Below are 22,285 nucleotides of genomic sequence, written 5' to 3' on the forward strand. Positions count from 1 at the left end.
CCCTTCAAAATTATTTCCTCCTACATGGTTATCGCGGGTGGCCATCCCATCAGCAGGGGCTGTTTCACATGCACAGCCCTGTGCACCTGGGGGAGACAACCCTACAGGTAGTCGTGGGAGGCAGACCACAGGCAAGATTTATCCCTTCCTGTCTGATACCTGTTTTCCTCTGTCATGTCAATTTTGTTATACTAATGCATCCTGCTTGGTTCCAGGGGGGTAAAAAATCTTTCTCTCCCTATGCCATAATCCTTACCTTTTTCATCCATTAACTTTAGGAACCTGAAGGGCAAAAACTATCTTTTTAATGTCAAATTTTCATCACCTAGCATCACCTGGCATTCAGTCAATACTTAAATGGGGGAGGGGAAGAGAAGATATTTTCCTCAAGGAAAAATCATTATGTGTTTGGTGCCAAATAATTAAGGTAACAAGAACAAAGAGAACCAATAAAGACTGTTGTTAACCATATTGTGATTACATAAATGGCAAGATTTATTTGCTTGTCCTTTATGCATGTTACTTTCCCTGGCAATTAAGTTAATCCTGGAGAAATCTTTCAGGTCAATTAAATAGTTGGATGATTAAGTATGCTTAACATTACCTCTTGTTACCAAAGATATGTTTATTCAAACAAAGGGTCTGAAATAAAACGTGAAGAGGGAAAAAAAAAAAAAAAGGGCCTGTGGCTCCTCCTCCAGACACCCCCCTCCCAACTGTGATGAATAGGAGGGACTGTTTCCCCCTGCCCCTGGGAGACACTATCCTTGCAGTGTTGTAGGCTGTTTTGAAATTCTTTTCTTTAGAATTTTTTTTCCTTAATATCAAGGAGCCGCTGCTGCTCGCGTGGCTGGCGCACCGGGGGCCGAGGACAGCGGCGGAACCTCCCGGCTGGTGAAAATGCAGATTGATGATGGCGCGTCTAGGGACGCGCTTTCCCTGGTCTGCAAATCGCACACACCTTGAATGACAGCGATTATTCTCTACAGGCTTCTCCTGCGGGAAGAGCCACGCGCGGTCCTCCGGCTTTCTCTAGAAAATCCCGAGAGGGTCTCGGACGCAGAAGAGGAGCCGGGCGCGGCGACCCCGGGAGCGATTCCAGAGCCCGGGGACTCCGGCACCTGCCGTGCGCGTCGCCGCGGACGAGCTGTGCCAGCCGCGGGTCCCTGTCCCCGCGAGGCCGCTGCCCGAGAGCCGGCGGCGGCAGCGAAGGGGCGACGCGGAGAGGCGTGAGCGGACTCTGAGCTGCCCGGCGCAGCGGAGGGTCCGGCCTGAGCACTCCCCGCGGAGCCTGCTCGCTCCCGGCTGGGCAGCTTAACCCGAGCCGGCGCCACCGGGGATCGGCGGCCCAGTCGGCGTCCGGGCGGGGCCGGGGCACCACGTGGAGCACAGCAGCTGCCGCCAGATGTGCCAGCCACCCGCCGCGAGGCAGGCCCCCCGGAGAGGCTCCCACCAGCTCCGAAGCCCCGCTCGTCCTCGCAGCTGGCGGCCTTCATAAAGGGAGCCCTCGGCCCCCGCCGGGCAGGGTCCCGGAGAGAGGCGGCGGCGCTACACCCTCGGGCTCGCAGAGCGTTGCTCGAATCGAGGCGCCTCGGCAGGAGGTTTGTCCCCGCCCGCCCGCCGTGCTGCGCGGCCCCCGTGAAAGGGAAAGAGCGCGCGGCTGAGATGGGCGAGACCATGTCAAAGAGACTGAAGTTCCATCTGGGCGGGGAAGCAGAGATGGAGGAGCGGGCGTTCGCCAATCCCTTCCCGGACTACGAGGCCGCTGCCTCCGCGGTGTTCGCCGCCGGAGCGGCCGAGGAGACGGGCTGTACTCGCCCCCCGCCCACCACCGACGAGCTTGGCCTCCCTTTCCACAACGACGGAAAGGTGAGTCGGCGGTCGGCGCTAGCCGGACCTTGGGCCGCGCCAGGTGAGGGGGGGTGGTGGCGATGGTAGCGTCCACCCGTCCCGCCCCGCCCCTAAGGCGCGCTGACGTCACCTCTCCGCGCCCGGTGTCGAGAGCGGGTCCCACCCCGGGAGCTGGAGGGAATCGGAGAGGGATGGCTTCTGGGCGCGCTTTCTCCCTTAGCGAGCTGCCCGCTTCCGGGAGGAAGGGTTGTGGATTTCTGTTTTGTTAACAACGTGCGTTTTGGTAGGCGCCTCCTGGCCTCTTGTGCCTTTGAAACACATTGATGAAGCTTCTGTTTCTTGGCACGTGGAGTGAATATCAGGGCTGTGGTGGCGGTCGACGTGCAGGTGTATTTTCTGTCAGGGGCCCTCGCATGCCCTCCAACCTCTGGAGCTGCACACGTGCCCCCTGACGATCTGTTCCTAGTCTCCCTGAGGCCGATTTTAATCGGGTCTGGCCCCTGGTCCCTGCCCTTGGTATTTACAGCAGAGGAGCACCAACCAAAATATTGTTCATAAACAGTAGCGTCATTTGAATGGGTCTTGTCTGAGTGCCCAGGACTTGCTTATTTGAACAAATGTTCACTTCGCAGGGGAAAGTAGAAATAAAGGAAGATGTGAATATCAGCATAGCTGCTCACGTTTGCTAAAACCAGACGCTTACCAGTTAACCCCTCCTCCCCCAGCTGATCTAAGTGTTCCAAGCCCCACTTCACCTCCCTGGTTCCCCATGTATTTTGTATTCTTATTGCCTGTCACAAATAGCTTAAGAGTGGAGAGAAGAGGTTTTCTTATATCTGGAGGAAAAATTAAGGGTCCACTGATGTTTCAAAGAAAAAGTTCTAATTCCCATCAGCTCAATCAGTCCCATGTTGTTAATTCTTGTTCTGCTCCAATCCAGTTTTTTTATTAGTTCTGGAAATTATTACATAGTTCAGTTTTATGATCCTAAAGTTAGGTGAAATCTGTGTTCTAGACTATTTGTCAGAATTTTTAGCGTTGTGTATCTCTCTGAAGATGAAGCACATTTGCAAAAGCATCAGAGTAAGACAATGACTATAAATGAGCAAAGACTTAAAACAATGGCCATGGTTAAAGATGCGATGAAAGTTCATTTGATAAGGAAATGTAGTAATTTCTGTGGTGTGAAACAGTTTAAGATAATTGGACATATTGGAACAGACATCTGTACACATACACCTATTGGGGTGGAAGACCTTGCTTTGCCCTATGGTCCTTCTAGCTGGACAGAATCAGATCGACAATAAGAGAGGTGGGGGGACCTCTGAGGACAGAAAGGGGGAGAAAGACCTTTAGCAAGGAGGTGAAAGGGGATGTTCGGAAAAAACAAGGTTACCATATTACACAGATGAGTTCCTTAAGTAAAGGGGAGTCTCTTTTACTAGCTCTCCTGTTGCAGTCTGTCCTTTCCAATGTAAATTTAGGCAGTTGTGGGGGAGACAGAGAGCTCTTCCTGCATCTGCTGGGTTTTGATTACTTTTTTTTTTTTTTTTAAGATTTATTTTAGAGCAGGGGGGAGGGGAGGCAGAGGGAGAAGGAGAAGCAGATTCCTTGCTGAGCAGGAAGCCCAATGTGGGGTTCCATGCCAGGGCCCTGAGATGGTGATCTGAGCCACCCAGCCACCCCTGGATTCTGGTTACTTTTAATTCAAAAGTGTTCATGCAAAAGTGGCCCATCTTGACTTGGGGCTGCCTCCTCTTGACCCCTACATACCCTGGGAAAGTTTATCATCACTTATTTGTCAATGATCCCCATGTAATTTAACATACCAAATAAACGTATTTCGTTTTTTATCTCTGCTTTACAAGTTTAAGAGACAAATCCTTTGAGATTTTCCAGGGACCCTCAGAAGAATCAGGTTGTTTTAATGTCAAACATACAATTTAGAATTTGATTTTTGGCAAGTTGCCAAAATGCCAAAACTTTGGAGCATTTGACTAAATAGGATCATAGATCATGATGAAATAATACTTAGCCATTCACATAACCACAGTGGCCACACAAGGTTTTAAAGGCAAATTCACAAGGTTGCGGAGTTGAGAACAAAACTCAACTCTTATAATATTGAAGACTCAGTGCTCTGAAGTAATCAAAATCTTGATAGAGACAACATTAAGCACAGAAAATTACTTTGATAAGATATACAATCTTTGCTTTCTGGGCCGATTACTTAAAAAGTAAAGACAAACCTTTCACAGCCTCTTCATAGACCAATAGTCCAAGAAAAGTTCCTTTTAGCAGGGAGAAAACCAAATTCTAATCTTGCGCATGTCCATTTGATATTCAGACTCATTCTTTAAAAACTTGAATTCATTCCAATCTTAGCTTGCTTGCTGACACAGAAAATTCCTTTCCCAAGACTCCTTTTCCACAACCTTCCCATCCATTCAGGTTTTATCTCTTTCTTATCCTGGAACAACCAGTCATTTTACTAGGACACAGTTACACTTCTTTTCTTTAACAAAAAAACATATCTTTCCTTATCCAAAATATTGTACTTTTTCTTAGCCTACTTTTAATACAGTTGTTTCCTTTTAGTCTTGTTATTTCTTTTAGTTTTAATTTTAGTCTTGGTATTTTTTTTAGTTTTAATGATGTGTATTGATTAGGATTCTTAACCCTTAGGGACCTTAATTTCTAATGAAGACTAAGAAGTAAACAATTATGGATTGTCTGTTCCACAAGCATTCTGTGAATTGGCTACTTAATGAATACATTTTACAATTTCTAGAAGTATATTCTTCCACATGGTAGCTTTTTCAATGGGGCAGACCTGTTTACCAGTGGCTCCACATGTCTTTCATTCCTTTGTAATAAGCCAAAAGTAGATGAACTTAATTAATTAACTTCATTAATCATGTGTCATTATTCCAGCACTTTGAATAAGCCATCCTAGTCTCTCTTAGCCTGTAAGATTTCTGCTGAGAAATTCCATTGGAGGTTCCTTTGTAGGTTTTAATCTTTTCTCCTACTATCTTTAGGTTTCTCTCTTTATGTTGTGTTAGAAGGTAGGAGAGGGACAGTAAAGTATCCCCTGATGTGGGAAACAGAGACAGAAGAAAAAAAAATAAATTATTAAATATCATTATTACTTACAGCCCACTGACAAGTCCTTGAAACAGGCAGAGTGACATTCCTCTAGGGACTCAACTGCCCCAATGCCAACACCTTGCTAAGGGCAAAAGGCCCACTTAGCCCAACCCCCCTCCCCATCCTGTAAGTCTGCTTTAACATATAAAAATTTCTTCAGAAATTTTCCTTTATCTCTAAATCCCATAAGATATGTGTTGGCAATCATCCCCTAAATGTATGGCCCCCTGATATGCATTTGAAGGATCTCATGACTAAGGTTTTATTAAACGGTAATAAATGACCTTTTCCCAACAATGGCTAAGTGCCTTTAAGGTCCTGAAAACCTTGTTTTCTTTTTTTTGTTTTGTTTTGTTTTCTTTTTTGAAAACCTTGTTTTCAAAATTCCTTAGAGACTTACGCTATCCCTAAGCCCCCTCCCAACTTGTAGGTATATAATCACCACCCCTCATGACCTCATTGCAACTTTTTCCACCCACAGGTCCTGTCCCCACAAAACCACCTCTCTGCACCTGTGATGTCTCAAGAATCCTTTTTTGGCCCTTGGCTTCGAACCCTACCATCTTTCCTACATCATCCCCCAAATGGAGAAGGACTTTGAGACTGGGAAACAAAGCAGGCAACTTCATACAGTTTACAAGAGTTTTATTCAGGGGAATTTACTGATGGGGAATCAGGTAGAGGATGATCCAGTCACTTTGTAGTCATTCTCTGCAAAGTCCAGACATTAGTTCAGAGATTTTATAGAGGTTGGGGACACAGAAGGGCCCTGTAGAGAGACCAAAGGGTTCACATGCATTTCACAGGACCTGCATGTATCTGATTGGCAGTTAATCTTTAATTACCTCTTATGGCATCACCTGAGCCTCAGGAAGGGGTGAGACTATGGTATCTCTATCAGATTCATGGGAAGCCAGAGCAAGCCTCCCCCCATCCTGGCCCTGATGGGCATTTCTAAGGTGTGTGTATTGATCTCCAAGGGGCCCAGAGCATGTAGCCTCGAGAGGTCATCAGGTGAACAGGAAGAACAAGATGGAGGGCCAGAGATGGAGTCAGTGTTGTCAGCACTCCTCCAGCCTGATCTTTGATAGTTTTATTATAATGTGTCTTAGACAAGGACATTTCAGATTAAATTAATGTGGTGATCTCTTTATTATGTCCCAATGTTTTCCCAGGTTTGGGAAGTTCTCTGCTATCATTTCTTTAAATAAGGTTTCTGCCCCCTTCTCTTTGTGGAACTGATTCAGATATTGTTGTTTTGTTTTGAAGATGTCCTAGAGATCACATAGGCTTTCTTCACTCTTTTTGATTTTTTTTTTCTCTTTTGTCTTCAGACTGTGTTGTTTCAAATTTCCTATCCTCTCACTGATTTTATCTTATATTTGGTCTACTATGTTTTGATTCTCTGTGCTGTGTCTTCTATTTCATTAAGTTCTTTAGCTCTAGAATTTATCTTTGATTCTTTTCTATGATTTCCATCTCCTTGTTAAATTTCTTATATTAGTCATGTATTTCATTTTCTGATTTCATTGAGTTTTCTTTCTGCATTTTCTTGTAGTTCATTGAGTTTCCTTAAAACAGCTATTTTGAATTCTTTATTGGGTGAATCATACATTTTCATGTCTTTGGATTTGGTTAGTGGAAGATTATTGTGATTTTTGGGTATGTCATGTTTCCTTAACTTTTCATTAACCTATGTCTGAGTCAGAACACATCTGCAGGAACTTTGTCCCTTTCATGCACTCTGCTCTGAGAATCTTACATGCTACTGCCTGATTTTCTTCTCCCCACTTGTAGAGCTCTGTCAGCAATGCTCTGGATGCCATGAGAGAGTGAGTCTCTTCAGCAGAGTCCCACACAGATTTGAAAACTAGGCACTTGAGGGCTCTCCCTTTCCCTTTGGGAGAAAACATGGGCATCTATTTCGCCCTATGCTGTTCCACCTTCGGGAAGGAGTGATGCTGATAAAGAAAAGCTCTTACCTGATTTAATGCACACAAACTCATTTTATTTTCCTCTATTGGACTGTTGGAACTTTTGCTCTGAAACCCTGGACTTCTGCAGAGGTTTTCAGATCTGATCTGATTGTTCATTTCGGGTTCTGCATGCGCTTTCGATCACAGCTTGGGGGCAGGGGCGACGACTAGTTCCCAGTCTCCTGTAGGTTCCACAGCCAGTATCAAAGCCTCTGCTTATTACCTGATAGACTGGTGGGCTGGACTGCCCATGGGTCCTTGGTGTAAGGTGCTGGGTTCCACAACTCACACAAAAGCACTTCTGTTTGTGGATGGATACCTAATTTTTATTGTTCAAGGGAGGACAAAACAAGGGATGCCTAATCTTAATGCTGCAGTGATGCTGACGTCACCCTGGTTGAGGCCTTTAATGTTTATCTATTAATTTTTTCCTGAATTTACACAAGAGGTTTCTGGATCACAGATTTATTATTTATCAGACAGACTATAACCTGTGAGTGGTTCCACCTGTCTCAAGTCTTCCCTGTGGGGCAACACAGTGAAACCTAGGTCAGATGTCTTCCATGTGCAAAGTCTGTGTATTGTAGGCAAATAAGGAAGAAGCTGAACCTTTCTCTGCTTTTTACAAATGGAAAGGAGGCAACTGTCTTCCCTTCTCCTTCTGGGAGAGTTTCATTGGAAATACCATACTCTAAGTCTTTGGAATGTAAATAGATTTCTCTATGAAAGTGAGAAGCCCAGTTCTCTATAGTTGTACAACTCAGAAGTATATCCCTGTGTCACGGCCTCATCCCCCTGAAATATAAACACATACCTCCAGGGTCAAGTAAACCTCTCTGGATGCCTTACAATATATACAGTTGTAACTTGATTCCTAAGGTTTACTTTTAGTCTAGAATCCCAAATTTCAGGAAATTTGCCTTGAAAGCCCGAACGGTGTAGTAACACAAAAACATTTCCTCCTGAGTCTCACAGAGGAACATTTCATTATAACAAGTCAATCTGTCAGTGGATGCACAGTCATACATTTGTGTCTAATAACAGAACTACAAAATACATGAAAGCAGAAAATAATCATTAAAGGGTTAAGTAGGAAATTCCATGATCATGGTCATGGATTTTAATATACCTCAGCAGTTTCTCTGGCAGCTAGATTTTACAAATCATAAAAGACATAAAAAATCTGAATACTCTCAACTACTTATCTGAGAATACTCAGTATCTCTTGAGAAAGGCTCTCAGTGACTAAGAAAACTTGTTTCCTTAGCTCTTAGCAGCCTTGGGACTTAATATTTTTAATTTTTTTCATTATTCTGATAAGGCAAAGTCTGGTACTCATATATATTTGAACTTCATTAATTGCTAAGGGAATATTTTATATGTTTGTCATTTGATATTTTTCTTTTTATAAGGTACATCAATAATTTTAGATCTATTTCTGTATTGCTATAGTCTTTTTTTACTTAGTGTTTTATATTGCAGCTCTTTCCCCCTTGTCAGTAATTTTTAAGCCATCATTCTTACTTTCTTTAACTTACAAAAGTTAACACGTTTGTGTACTCAATCCATCTTTTAAAAAATTTTTTTTTCTTTGGTTCCTACAACTTATTTTTTGTAATCCTACCAATGCCTTGTAGTCCACACAGGGCATTACCTCATTTAAGAACTTAACCTACAAAATTAAGGGAGATATCCTCTCACCAGTGAAACATTGACATGGGCCAAGTAATATAACTTCTACCTCTTCTGTTCTGTAAACTTAGATTATTAGAGTATTTATTGTAATATTGGCCTATTCTTGTGCAATTTAAATTTCTATATTCTTTTGGTTCTCAGATCATACATAATTTCACGAGGCGAATCCAGACCAAAATCAAAGATCTTCTGCAGCAAATGGAAGAAGGGCTGAAGACAGCCGATCCCCATGACTGCTCGGCCTATACTGGTTGGACAGGTACGAATGTGGGATACAAGTAATTGGGTTGTTCTATTTTGGGTTTATAAGACTTCGATTAAAATTTTTCTTCTTTGAAAATGGTGACTTTTTACCTTTTATTTTTTTAAAGATTTTATTTATTTGACAGAGAGAGAGCACAAGTAGGCAGAGAGAGAGAGGAAGGGTAGCAAGCTCCCTGCTGAGCAGAGAGCACGATGTGGGGCTCGATCCCAGGACCCTGAGATCATGACCTGAGCTGAAGGCAGAGGCTTAACCCACTGAGCCACTCAGGCGCCCTAGATTTTACCCTTTAAATGAAAACTTGAACTTAATCAGTGATGAGATGTTTTGGAGTTTTATTTCTAAAGAAATCTTCTCCACTTGAAATTTGATATGTAGTATGTCCTATTTTTATAGCATTATTTATTTGACCGAATATATGGGTATCTGTGAAAATGCATAATAAGAGAAAACTTGCCCTCAGGTCAGTTTTTTGTTTGCCTTTATTCCTTTGATCTTTGGGACAAGTTGTAGTATGTGATTTCTCCATTATGCATAAACCATTTAACCTCTTGCTTGTAGTCATTTGACTCATTTGTACACCTAAAGATTTTGATTTTGAATTTGGTGATAATAATTGAATAAGCAACCTGTAATAGACACACCATACCTCAAATAACTCGATTTCAAAATTAGCTTGCTTTATCTAATCTTTACATTCTTATTATTTTACTACATAGCCAGAACATTGTAATAACACTTTAGGGAGTGTAAAAGAAATAAAAGAGCCTCTTCTGAGAGATGAGACTGCAGTATGATTACTGCTAATAACAATTTACGTATCAATTTGTAGCCCTTGTTAAGTTATTACAGTTTAGCCAATGAACAGCACAGACTTAAGTATTCATGTTAGAATCGCTGAGAACTAATACCTGCTTTTGCAGTGTACAAGCAAACATGATGGCCCTGATCTTTTTTTGTGTGTTCATTTTTATAATTTTTTCTGTGCTGCTTTATTTGTATTTGCCTGTTCATGTTAATATAACATTTACGTAATGACATGAAAATTAAATTTTTTAAACTGTTATACTCAGGAAGACATGGAGGTAGTTCAGCTTACAGAACCAAAGAAATTCACCTTTAAATGTAAATTTAGATCATTTTTGCTAACTTAAATGCAAAGTAGGATTTTTTGAAAATATTTTATTTATTTATTTTTGAGAGAGAGCCTTTAAGTGGGGGGAGGGGCAGAGGAAGGGAAGAGAGAGAGAGAGAGAATCTCAAGCAGGCTCCCCGCTGAGTGCAGAGCTCCACACAAGGCTCAATCTCATGACCCTGAGATCACGACCTGAGCCGAAATCAAGAATCAGATTCTCAGCTGACTGAGCCACCCAGGAGCCTCAAGATAATTTTAGCTAACTTGAAGTTAAAAAAGCAAAGAAGGATATTTTTATTTATTTGTTTGTTTTAAGATTTTTTTTTATTTGAGAGAGAAAGAGAATGAGCTGGGAGGGAGGGGCAGAAGGAGAAGGAAAAACAGACTTACCACTGAGCAGGGAGCCCAATACAGAACCGGAACCCAATGCAGGACTTGATCCCAGGACCCAGAGATCATGACCTGAGCTGAAGGCAGAGACTCAACCTGACTGAACCACCCAGGCGCCCCAAGAAGAATATTTTTAAAGGAAAAATAACATAGTGATTATTAGCACAGTTCCCCTAAGAAATTTTTTACTTAAAACATTTCTTGTTGAAATAGGGGTTTTAAGTCCATGATTATTAGGTTCTAAGTTAGCTATGTATCAGAAACACTCAGAGAGCTTTATAATAAACAACATATTATAAGCCTCTATCTCAGAATGATTACACAGTAGAGGAGTCCAAGAATCAGTATTTCTTAAAAATCCCCATTTGTTGTTATCTTTTGGATTCAGTGTTAGAGCCATCATGGAGGTATTTGGTGTGAATGGTTAAAAGTAGTATTTAGGGCTTTGGGATCCGGGTAGCACCATGGAATCTACTTATACCCATACCTCCTCTCTCTTTTCTCCTAAAATTGTACAATACAAGAAGAAGGAATGAAGCACCTGTACCTTTTTTTTTTTTTTAAGCAAAGTTGTGAGATAGAGAATACACTGAATAATAGTGTATGAAAAACAAATAGAATCCAAAACAACTGAGAAAGCCACAGTGGTGTCCACGGGAGGAAGCCAGATGACCCACAGGTGGCAAAATGTATTCTGCAATTCCCCCTCTCCCAAATCAATAAATAGTTATTCTCAGAAGGATGAGACACACCCTCAAGAGGAATTTTTGAGGTCATATCTGAACATGAAATGGGTGAGGAAGAGAGGCAGAGAAAAATGGTGTGGAGAGCATACAGGGAACAGAGGTTATAGAATTCTTTTAAACCGCATTATTCTAAAAAAGGATTGTTGTGAATTATGTAAGATAAAATAAATAAAGGGGTTTGTTTTATGAGGCAGGAACTTCATCCCTGGTGGCGCTGGCTAATAGTGTAGTCAGAAAGGAAACGTCAGTGGGGGAACCCTTGTGCAACAAAGAAGGATATGAGAATCAAAGGAAATCCAGTCACCACAAGTCATCATATACAAATAACCTGTTTGTCACTTGGTAAGAAGAGGATGCGCTTGAGATTTAAAAAAAAAAAAAAAAAACTGGGAAAGCTGTCCTAATACTTTCCCTCTTTTAGAGGGTCTTGATTCAGAAAAATTCATCTAATTCAAACTTAAGAAAAAATTCAGTTGTGTACATAATATTAGGAAAAAAGGAATATAAATTTCATCAATGGAAGAAGAAGAAACACCAGGAAAATGCCATTACGACGTGGAGAAAAATTGTCCCGTTTTCAACATGAATTTTGGAACTTAATTAAGCAAATGGATCGCAAAGCTGAAATAAAGGAACCCAGGGAAGAGATGGCCGGACAGTAAGATGATGTGAAATAAGAATTGAAAGAACTAAGAAAAGAAATTGAAGGACAAGGGAAAGTCCCTTCAGAAACAAGGTCCAAATGACAAGGGGCTGAAGGAGGAACTGATGCTCCAGAAAGCACAGCGATACCATAAAAATGGAAAAAACACAAGATCTGGTCTGGGGTGTAATGAGTTTAGAAGTTGTCACTGCATCCTATCAAGTCAAAAGCTGAACAAACTGAAAGATTAACACTTCTTAGATCCGTTAGCAAAGTGAGGTCATAGGGCAAATGTCTACACCAAAAATGAGAGAGAGAGAGAGAGACACAGAAAATCACAATTTACTGGAGCAGAGATCCACAAGAAGGAACATCCATGGAAACCGGTGTGGGGATAATAACTTTAAACTTCATTTGATGAGAAGAAAATGCCTCTAGATGGACCCAGTTACAAGGACCCTTCTTCACTTTTTCAAGTTTAACTCCAGGAGTCCTCCCAGGTTCTCACCGTAGATACTAGAGAAAAATCCCTTTGTGCTTCCGGAAAGGGGAGGAAAGCGGAACCATTTTGAAATATGCCAGAGCATTCTGTTTTTCTTCACAAGACCCGCCCTCCGAAGAAACTATTTTACTAGAACCTAACCTACCAGAGTTTTACTGAAGCTAGACTTCCCTTAGAGAAGGGAAATCCCTAACTCTACCTTCTCTGTCTGGGCCTTTCACATGGGAGAAGGGAAGTACCCAGCTCCAGCCCCCTGTACCTATCCTGTCCAACCTACAGGAAAGAAACACTGAGAAGCACTAATAAAGGTCATAGTCCAAGGGCACAGCTTCACCAAAAGACCAGTTCCTAATCATAGGACCATAGAATACTGCTACTCCCCTGTTCCTTACCACCACATTACTGAAGGACTGGTTATTGCAGTTTCTTTTACCCAATACATTAAGTCCACCTTGCAATAAAAATTTACAAGGCATACTAAAAAGTAAAATAGAATTAAAACAGTTTGAGGTGACTAAGTAGACGTCAGACCCAGAATCAGATACAGTAGTAATGTTGATATTATCAAACCAGGAGTTTTCAAATACTATGATTAATAATGCTAAGGATTTTAGTGAAAAGTAAATATGCAAGATGATCCAACATTTCCATTCAACACGCAGTGCTCATCACAACCAATGCACCCCTTAATCCCCATCACCTATTTAACCAGCATCCCCCACTGACATCCCTACTGGTAATCATCACTTTGTTCTCTATAGTTAAAAGGCTGTTTCTTTGTTAGCTTTGCTCCTTTGTTTTTGCTAAATTGCACATATGAGTGAAATAACATGGTATTTGTCTTTCTTGGACTTGCTTTGCTTAGCGTAATACTGTTTAGCTCCATCCATGTCAATACAAGTGGTAAGATTTCATTCCTTTTTATGGCTGAGTAATATTCCACTGTATATATGTATACCACATCTTCTTTAGCTATTCCCAGTTGATGGACACTTGGGATGTGTCCATATTTTGGCTATTATAGATAATACTGCTATAAACATTGGGGTGTGTGTATCCCTTCAAATTAGTATTTCTGTCTTTTAGGTAAATACCTAATAGAGCAATTGCTGGGTCATAGGGTAGCTCGATTTTTAACTTCTTGAGGAACCTACATATTGTTCTCCAGATTGGGTGTTCCCACCAACAGTGTAAGAAGTTTCCCCTTCCTCCGCATCCTGACCAATATCTGTTGTCTCTTGTGTTGTTGACTTTATCCATTCTGACAAGTGTGAGGTGATAACTCATTTTAGTTTTGATTTGCATTTGCCTGATGATGAGTGATGTTGAACATCTTCTCATGTGTCCATTGGCTATCTGGATGTCTTCTTTGGAGAAATATCTGTCCATGTTTCTGCTGGATCTCTGCCCCCTCCCCTCCACTGTTATCAAAATCTGCTCATATTTTGATTGGATTGCTTGTATTTTTGGTGTTGAGTTTTATAAATTCTTTATATATTTTGGATAACTAGTCCTTTATCAGATATATCATCTGGACCAGTTTAGTTTTGTTGATTGTTTCCTTTGCTATGCATAAGCTTTTTATTTTGATGTAGTCCCAGTAGTTAATTTTTGCTTTTGTCTTTGCTTCAGGAGACATAACTAGAAAGAAGTTGCTATGATTGATGTCACACAGCCTACTGCGTATGGGATTCTTATGGTTTCAGCTCTCACATTTAGGTCTTTAATACATTTTTAGTTTATTTTTGTGTATGGTGTAACAAAATGGTCCCGATCCATTCTTTTGCATGTTGCTATCCTGTTTTCCAACCACCTTTTTGTTGAAGTCTTTTTCCCATTGGATATTCTTCCCTGCTTTGTCAAGGATAAATGGACCATATAGCTGTGGGTTTATTTCTGGGTTTTCCATCCTGTTCCATTGATTTATGTCTGTTTTCATGTCAGTATTCTGTTTTGGTTACTACAGCTTTGTAATATAAGTTGAAGTCCAGATTGTAATTCCTCCAGTTTTGCTTTTCTTTCTTGGGGTTACTTGGGCTATTCAGGGTCTTTTGTGATTCCATACAAATTTTAGGATTGTTTGTTCTAGGTATGTGAAAAGTACTGTTGGTATTTTGTTAGGACTTGCATTAAATGTGTAGATTTCTTCAGGTACTATAGACATTTTAACACTATTTGTTCTTCCAGTCTATGAACATGAAATGTCTTTCCATTTCTTTGTGTCATATTCACTTTCTTTCATCAGTGTTTTACAGTTTTCAGAGTACAGGCCTTTAATCTCTTTGATTAGGTATTCATAGGTATCTTATTATGTTTAGTGTAAACTGTAAATGGTATTTATTGCTTAATTTCTCTTTCTGCTGTGTCATTATTGGTGTGTAGAAACAGTACAGATTTCTATACATTGATTATATATCCTGCAACTTTACTGAATTCATGTATCAGTTCAAGCAATTTTTTGGTGGAGTCTTTGGTTTTTCTATATGGAGTATCATGTCATCTGGAAATAGTGAAAGTTTGATGTCTTCCTTGTCATTTTGGGTCCCTTTTATTTCTTTGTGTTGTCCAGTTGCTGTGGCTCGGACTTCCAATACTGTTAAATAACTAACAGTGGTGAGAGTGGACACCCTTACCTTGTTCCTGATCATTAGGGAAAAGCTCTCAGTTTTTCCCTATTGTGGATGGTAGAGGCCATAGATGGCTTTGATTATCATGAGGTATGTTGCCTCTAAAACTGCTTTTTTTCATCTTGATGAATCCCAATAATTTATTTTTGTTTGCCTCTGACAACATGTCTAATAGGCAGTTGCTATGGCTGAGTTCAAAGAGGTTTCTGCCTTTGTTTCCCTCTAGGATTTTGATGATTTCCTGTCTCACATTTAGGTCTTCCATCCATTTTGAATTTATTGTTGTGTATGGTGTAAGACAGTGGTCCAGTTTCATTCCTCTGACTGTGGCTGTCCAGTTTCCCAACACCATTTGTTGAAGACCCTTTTCCCCATTGGATCTTCTTTCCTGCTTTGGCAAGGGCTAATTGACCATACAGCTGTGGGTTCATTTCTGGGCTCTCTATTCTGTCCCGTTGATCTGTGTGTCTGATTTTGCTTCAGTACCATACTGTCTTCATGATTGCAGCTTTGTAAAATAGCTTGAAATCTGGAATATGTGATACCTCCAGTTTTGTTTTTCTTTATCAGAATTGCTTTTGACTATTTGGGGTCTTTTCTGGTTCCATACACATTTTAATATTGTTATTCTAGCTCTGTGAAAAATGCTGGTGGTATTTTGATAGGGATTGCATTTAATGTGAGATTGCTTTGGGTAGCACAGACATTTTAAAAATGTTTGTTCTTCCACTCCACGACCATGGAAATCTTTCCATTTCTTTGTGACCTCTTCAATTTATTTCACAAGTGATCTGTAGTTTTCAGAATACAAATCTTTTATCACTTTAGTTACCTATTCCTAGGTATCTTATTTTGGGGGCACAACTACACAGGGACCGATTCCTTGATTTCTTTTTCTGCTGCTTTGATATTGATGTATAGAAATGCTATAGATTTCTGCACATCAATTTTATATTCTGCAACATTGATGAATGCACATATTCTAGCAATTTTTTGGTGCAGTCTTTTGGATTTTCTACATAGAACGTCATGTCATCTGCAGAGAGTGAAAGTTTGACTTCTTCCTTGCTAATTTGGATGCCTTTTATTTCTTTTTGCTGCCTGATTGCTGAGGCCAAGACTGCCAGTCCTATGTTAAATAGTAATGGGGACGGTGGAAATCCCTCTCTTGTTCATGACCGTAGGAGAAAGGCTCCCAATTTTTCCCCATTGAGGATGGTATTAGCTGTAAGTCTTTCATATGTGACCTTTACGATGTTGAGGTATGTTCCAGCTGACCCTACTTTGTTGAGGGTCTTTATCCAGAAAGGATGCTGTACTTTGTCAAAAGCTTCTTCTGCATCATCAACAGGATCATATGGTTCTCATCCTTTTATTGATGTGGTGTATCACATTGACAGATTTGAGAATATTGAACCACCTCTGCAGCCCAGGCATAAATCCCACTTGATCGTGGTGAATAATTCTTTTAATGTACTGTGGATTTGATTTGCTAGTATCTTGTTGAAAATCTTCGTATCCATATTCATTAAGAATATTGTTCTGTAATTCTCCTTTTTAGTAGAGTCTGGTTTTGGAATCAAGGTAGTACTGGCTTCATAGAATGAGTTTGGGACTTTTCCTTCTATTTCTGTTTTTTGGAACAGTTTAAGTATTAATTAGTGTTTAAATGTTTGGTAGAATTCCCCTGGAAATCCACCTGGCCCAAGATCTTTGTGTGGGGGGAGATATTTGATGACTGAATCTATTTCTTTGCTGTTTATTGGTCTGTTCAAATTTTCTATTTCTTCCTGTTTCAGATTTGGTAGTTTGTAGATTTCTAGGACTTTGTCCATTTCTTCCAGGTTGCCCAGTTTATTGGGATATAATTTTTCATAGTATTCTCTTATAATTATTTGTGTTTCTTTGTTGGTTATGATCTCTCCTCTTTCATTCATGATTTTATGTATTTGGGCCCTTTCTCTTTTCTTTCTGTTAAGTCTGGCTAGGGGTTTATCAATTTTATTAACTCTTTTGAAGAACCAGCTCTTAGTTTTGTTGAATTGTTCTATTGATTTTTTTTTTTTTTGCTTTTATAACATTTATTTCTGCACTAATCTTTATTATTTCCCTCCTTCTGCTGGTGTTAGGCTTTATTTGCTATTCCTTTCCTAGCTCCATTAAGTGTGAGGTTGGATTGCTCATTGAGACTTCTTGTTTTTTGGGATATGACTGTATTGTAATATACTTCCCTCTTACGACTGTCTCTGCTGCATCCCAAAGGTTTTTGAATGTTGTCTTTTCATATTCATTTGCTTCCATGTATTTTTTAAATTTCTTTAATATCTTAATTAAGCCATTCATTCCTTACCAGGATGTTCTTTAACCTCCATATATTTGTGGTCTTTCCAAATTTTTTCTTGTGGGTAACTTCCAGTTTCATAGCATTGTGGTCTGAAAATATGCATGATAAAATGATCTCAGGTTTTTTGTACTTGTTGAGGGTTGATTTGTGACCTAGTATGTGATCTATTCTGGAGAATGTTCCATGTACACTTGATAAGAATGTGTATCCTGCTGCTTTAGGATGAAATGTCTTGAATATAACTGTTAAGTTCATCTGATTCAGTATGTTATTCAAAGTCATTGTTTCCTTGTTGGTTTTCTGCTTGGGTGATCTGTCCATTGCTGTAAGTGAGGTGTTAAAGTCCCCTACTATTCTTGAATTACTATCAATGAGTTTCTTTATTATTAATTGTTTTATATATTTGGGTATTCCAAGCTGGGAACATAAATATAGAATATTTATATTCTATATTTATATATTATTTATATATTATAATTATATATTTATATATAGTTTATATATAAATATATAAATTCCAAGCTGGGAACATAAATATAGAATAGAATAGATATTCTTGATGGATATAGGTCTCTTCATTTATGATATAATGCCCTTCTTCATCTCTTGTTACAGTTTTTACTTTAAAGTCAATTTTGTCTGATATAAATATGGCTACTCCCAGCTTTCTTTTGATGTCCATTAGCATGAGAGATGGTTCTCCATTTCTTACTTTCCATCTGCAGGTGTCTCTAGGTCTAAAATGAGTCTCTTGTAGGCAGCTTATAGATAGATCTTGCTTTTTATCCATTCTCATACCCCTTTGTCTTTTGACTTGAGCATTTCGTCCATTTACATTCAGAGTGATGATTGAAAGATGAATTTAGTGTGATTTTTTTCTGGTGGTATTCTGTGCTCCTTTCTAGTCTTTGTTGCTTTTGATCTCCCCCTTCCCCCCTACTCCAAGATTCCCATGTAATATTTCTTGCAGGGCTGGTTTGGTGAGCATGAACTCCTTTAGTTTACCTAGGAAAGTTTATCTCTCCTATTCGGGAGGACAGTCTTGCTGGGTAAAGAATTCTTGACTCCATATTTTTCCCATTCAGCACATTGTATATTTTCTTCTACTCCTTTCTGGCCTGCCAGGTTTTAGTGGACAGATCTGCTGTGAACTTGATGTGTCTTCCCTTTTAGGTTAAGGACATTTTTTTTTTGACTCTTGCTGCTTTCTGGATTCTTTCCTTGTGTATTTTGCGCATTTGACTATGATGCACATTGGTGATTGTGAACTTCTTTTGAATTTCTTGAGCGTTTTCTGTGCTTTTTGGATTTTGATGTCTATGCCCTTCCCCAGATTAGGGAAGTTTTCAGCTGTCATTTGTTCAAATAAACCTGCCCCTTTTCCTCTCTTCATTTTCTGGGACTTCTTACATTTTTATAGGTTGCTGAGTTCCATAGTCTGTCTTCACTGTCCATTACCTATCTTTCCTTCTATTTTTTCAGGCTCATTGTTTTTCATAATTTTATTTTCTATATCACTAATTTGCTTTTCTGCTTCATCCATCCTTGTTCTTATGACCTCCATTTGGGATTGTATCTTGGTTATAGCATTTTTAATTTTAGCCTGATTAGATTTTAGTTTTTTTTTTTTAATCTATGCAGTAAGTGATTTTCTACTGTCTTCTATGCTTTTTTTTAAGCCCAGCTAGTATTCTAATAATTGTTTTAAATTCTAGTTCAGACATCTTATATCTGTATTGATTAAATCTCTGGCCACGAGTTGAACTTCCTTTTTCAGGGGGAGAATTTCTCCATCTTGTCATTTTGGTCCAGAAAAGAAGAAAAAAGAGGGAAAAAATCATAAAGGATAAAGAAAAATATAGAAAACAAAACAGAAACAAAAAAACTAGATCCTAGGTGTGTTTTGGTCTACTTGTTAGAAGGATCTAGAGACCAATATAAAATAGATAAAATAATGTAAAAGTAAACAAAAAAAAAAAATATAAAGTATACACATATAAATAAATTTAAAGTTAATATTAAAGAGAAAGAAATAATTGAAAAAATAAAATAATTACAAAATAATAAAATGAATAAAGAATGAAAGTAAAAAGGTCATTATATCCTTCTTACCCCTGGAGCTCAAGCTTTGCAGCCCTCTGTGATGAGGAAATTTAGTGTAAATAAGTTGTTCATGCTGGTCTGAAGGAGATGTCTGCTGTAACTGATTCTCAGGCTGACTTGTTTCAGTGGGAAGTGCACCCCTCCAGGGTGCAGGGTTGCAGGCTGGCTATAAGCTACTCTGGCCTCCACAAGGTGGTGCTCTTTTCCTCCCTGGAGGCTGCAGCACTGATGAATATAGGAGTGTCCTACTTTCTAGCCCTGGAGGTGAAAGTTCACCTCCACACTCTCCAGTGAGCCCTCACAGAACAGTCAGCCAGTCCTGTGTCCTCTGTTTTGATCAGAATTCTGCATTCACCTTGGCTGTGTCTGAGGTTTTTTATCTCAGGTGCAGGACCAAGTTTCAAAACTCCGAATTGTATGTGCTTCTCCAGAGCCGACCCGCACTGTTCCTCCAGGGGAGTGTATCACCATGCTTTCGCCATTTGCTGGACCGTCCTGGGAGAGTGATCATACAGCCACCCAGCGTTTCTCAGTTTATGTCCAAACAGAGCAGAAAGCCAGCACCAATACTCGCTGCTCTCAGCCACCTTCTGTGCTCCAATGTCTGGGCACAGGACAGCACTCAGGTGCCACCCATTCTTGCAACCCAGGGGCTTCTCAGACCACAGGGTCACACCTGGGACTCTGCCCTACTTCACCACCTGAGCATCTTTAAGCCTGGCACGTTCCCCACTAAAGCAGACTTCTAAAAGATCAGATTTTGCTTAAAATACATTGCGGTGGCTTCTGTAAGTAGACTTTATCCCTGCCACTGTATCCATAGCTCTATCTCTCCCAACTCAACTCACAGCCCCTCCTAACTTCCAAAAAATGGTCGCTTTTCTACTTGTAGACTTGTAGTTTTTGTTCTCTCGGACTTCTGACTGATTTCTTGGGTATTCAGAATAATTTGCTATGTAACGCTGTGTTTGAGGTACAACACAGCTTAGGGTCCCCCTAATCCCCTGCTACCTTAACTCCTCCCCTATAGTGTCCTTCTTTGTCTTGTTACAGTCTTTGGTTAAAATCTAGTTTGTCTGATAGAAGTATTACAAACTCTGGCTTTCTTTTGTCATCTGTTTGCATGATAAATATTTCTCCATCCTTTCACTTTCAATGTGACTTTAGGTGTAAAGTGAGTCTTTTCAATTATCATATGGTTTCACTCCTATGTGTAATATAAGGAACAGCACAGAGGATCATAGGGGAAGGGAGGGAAAACTGAATGGGAAGAAATCAGAGAGGGAGACACGCCATGAGAGACTCTTAGCTATGGGAAACAAATCGAGGGTTGTAGAAAGGGAGGTGGTGGAGGTGGATGGGGGGAGGTGGATGAGGTGGATGGCCCCTTGGTGATGGGCATTAAGAAGCGCGTGTGAGGCAATGAGCATTGGGTATTATATGCAACTGATGAATCACTGAACACTACATCAAAAACTAATGGTGTACTGTATGTACTGGTTGGATTTAAAATACAGTGAGTTTTGTAGGCAACATGATGAGTCTTGTTTTTTTAATGAATTCTGTTATTCTGTGTGGGTTGGAGCATTTATCCATTTAGAGTAATTATTGATATATATTTAGTGCAGTTTTATTACTTGTGTTGTCATTCTTTCTAGAGATTTTTTTTCTGATCTTTTCTTGTCTTTGTCAATTTTGATCTCTCCTTTCCACTCAAAGAGTCCCCTCTAATGTTTCTTGCAGGACTGATTTAGTGGTCATGAACTCCTTTAGTTTTTGTTTGTCTGGAAAACTCTCTCCTTCTAGTTTGAATTATAGCCTTACTTGGTAAAGTATTCCTGGCTACATACTTTTCCCATTCAGCATGTTGAATATATCATTCCACTCCCATCTGGCTTGCCATGTTTCTGTTGAAAAAAATCTCATGCTAGCCTTATGGGTTTTCCCTTGTAAGTTAAAGACTTTTTTTTGTTGTTGTCTTGCTGCTTTTAAGATTTTTTTTATCACTATATTTTGCAAATTTAATTGCAGTATGTCTTGGTATTAGCCTTCTTTTGTTGATTTTGTTGAGAGTTCTCTGCATCCTGTATCTGGCTTTCTGTTTTCTATCCCAACTTAGGGATATTTTCAGCTATTATTTCTCCAGATAAATTTTCTTTCCCCTTTTCTCTCTCTTCTTCCTTTGAGACTCCTATAAGAAAGATATTTCTACATTTGATGGAGTTCCCTAAATCTATTCTCATGATGCATAGTTCTCTTTTTCTCTTTTATTCTACCTCATTTCTTTCCATTACTTTGTCTTCCAGGTCATTAGTTTGTTCCCCTACTTCTTCCAGCCTGCTGTTTATTTCATTAATTGTGTTTCTAATCTCTTTTTATTGAACTCTTCATCTCTGATTGATTCTTTTTTAACTTTTATCTCTATGGTAAGGATCTCACTGTTGTCTTCTGTGTTTTGCCCCAAGCCCAGTGAGTATCCTTATGACCATTGCTTTAAATGCTCTATCAGGCATGTTACTTATATCTGTTTTACTTAGATCTCTTGCCGTGGCCTTATCTTGTTCATTTGTGACAAATTCTTCTGTTTTCACATTTTTCTAAATTTCTGCCTTCTTCTCTGTGTTAGAAAAACCAGTTATGTGTCATGCTTCTGAATGTAATGGCTTTATGAAATGTGTTCGTATAGTGCCCAAGACCTGGCACTTCAGGGAGTGTCTCTGGTGGGTGCTGCATGGACTTTACTGCTGTTTTTGGCTTCTCCATCCTTCAAACCAGTAGTTTGCTGTGGGCATGTTTGTTGCCTGGCCTGAATGTGGCAAGTTTTAACTAGGTGTGCTCTTCTGCTTTTGAAATGAGACCTG

The 22,285-nt window shown here is 39.9% G+C and overlaps 1 protein-coding gene across 1 annotated transcript in view; it reads left to right on the forward strand.

Moving 5' to 3' along the window:
* The first annotated feature begins 734 nt into the window (after positions 1-734).
* LANCL2 (LanC like 2) overlaps positions 735-22,285 on the forward strand; it is a 53,414-nt gene continuing 31,863 nt past the window's right edge. Inside the window, exons 1-2 of the mRNA XM_032305083.1 lie at positions 735-1,869; positions 8,814-8,931. Coding sequence (XP_032160974.1) covers positions 1,666-1,869; positions 8,814-8,931 — 322 coding nt within the window. The 5' untranslated portion in view covers positions 735-1,665. The remainder of the gene's footprint in view (positions 1,870-8,813; positions 8,932-22,285) is intronic.

The sequence above is a fragment of the Mustela erminea genome, chromosome 11 (assembly GCF_009829155.1).
Source record: "Mustela erminea isolate mMusErm1 chromosome 11, mMusErm1.Pri, whole genome shotgun sequence".
NCBI lineage: Eukaryota > Metazoa > Chordata > Mammalia > Carnivora > Mustelidae > Mustela > Mustela erminea.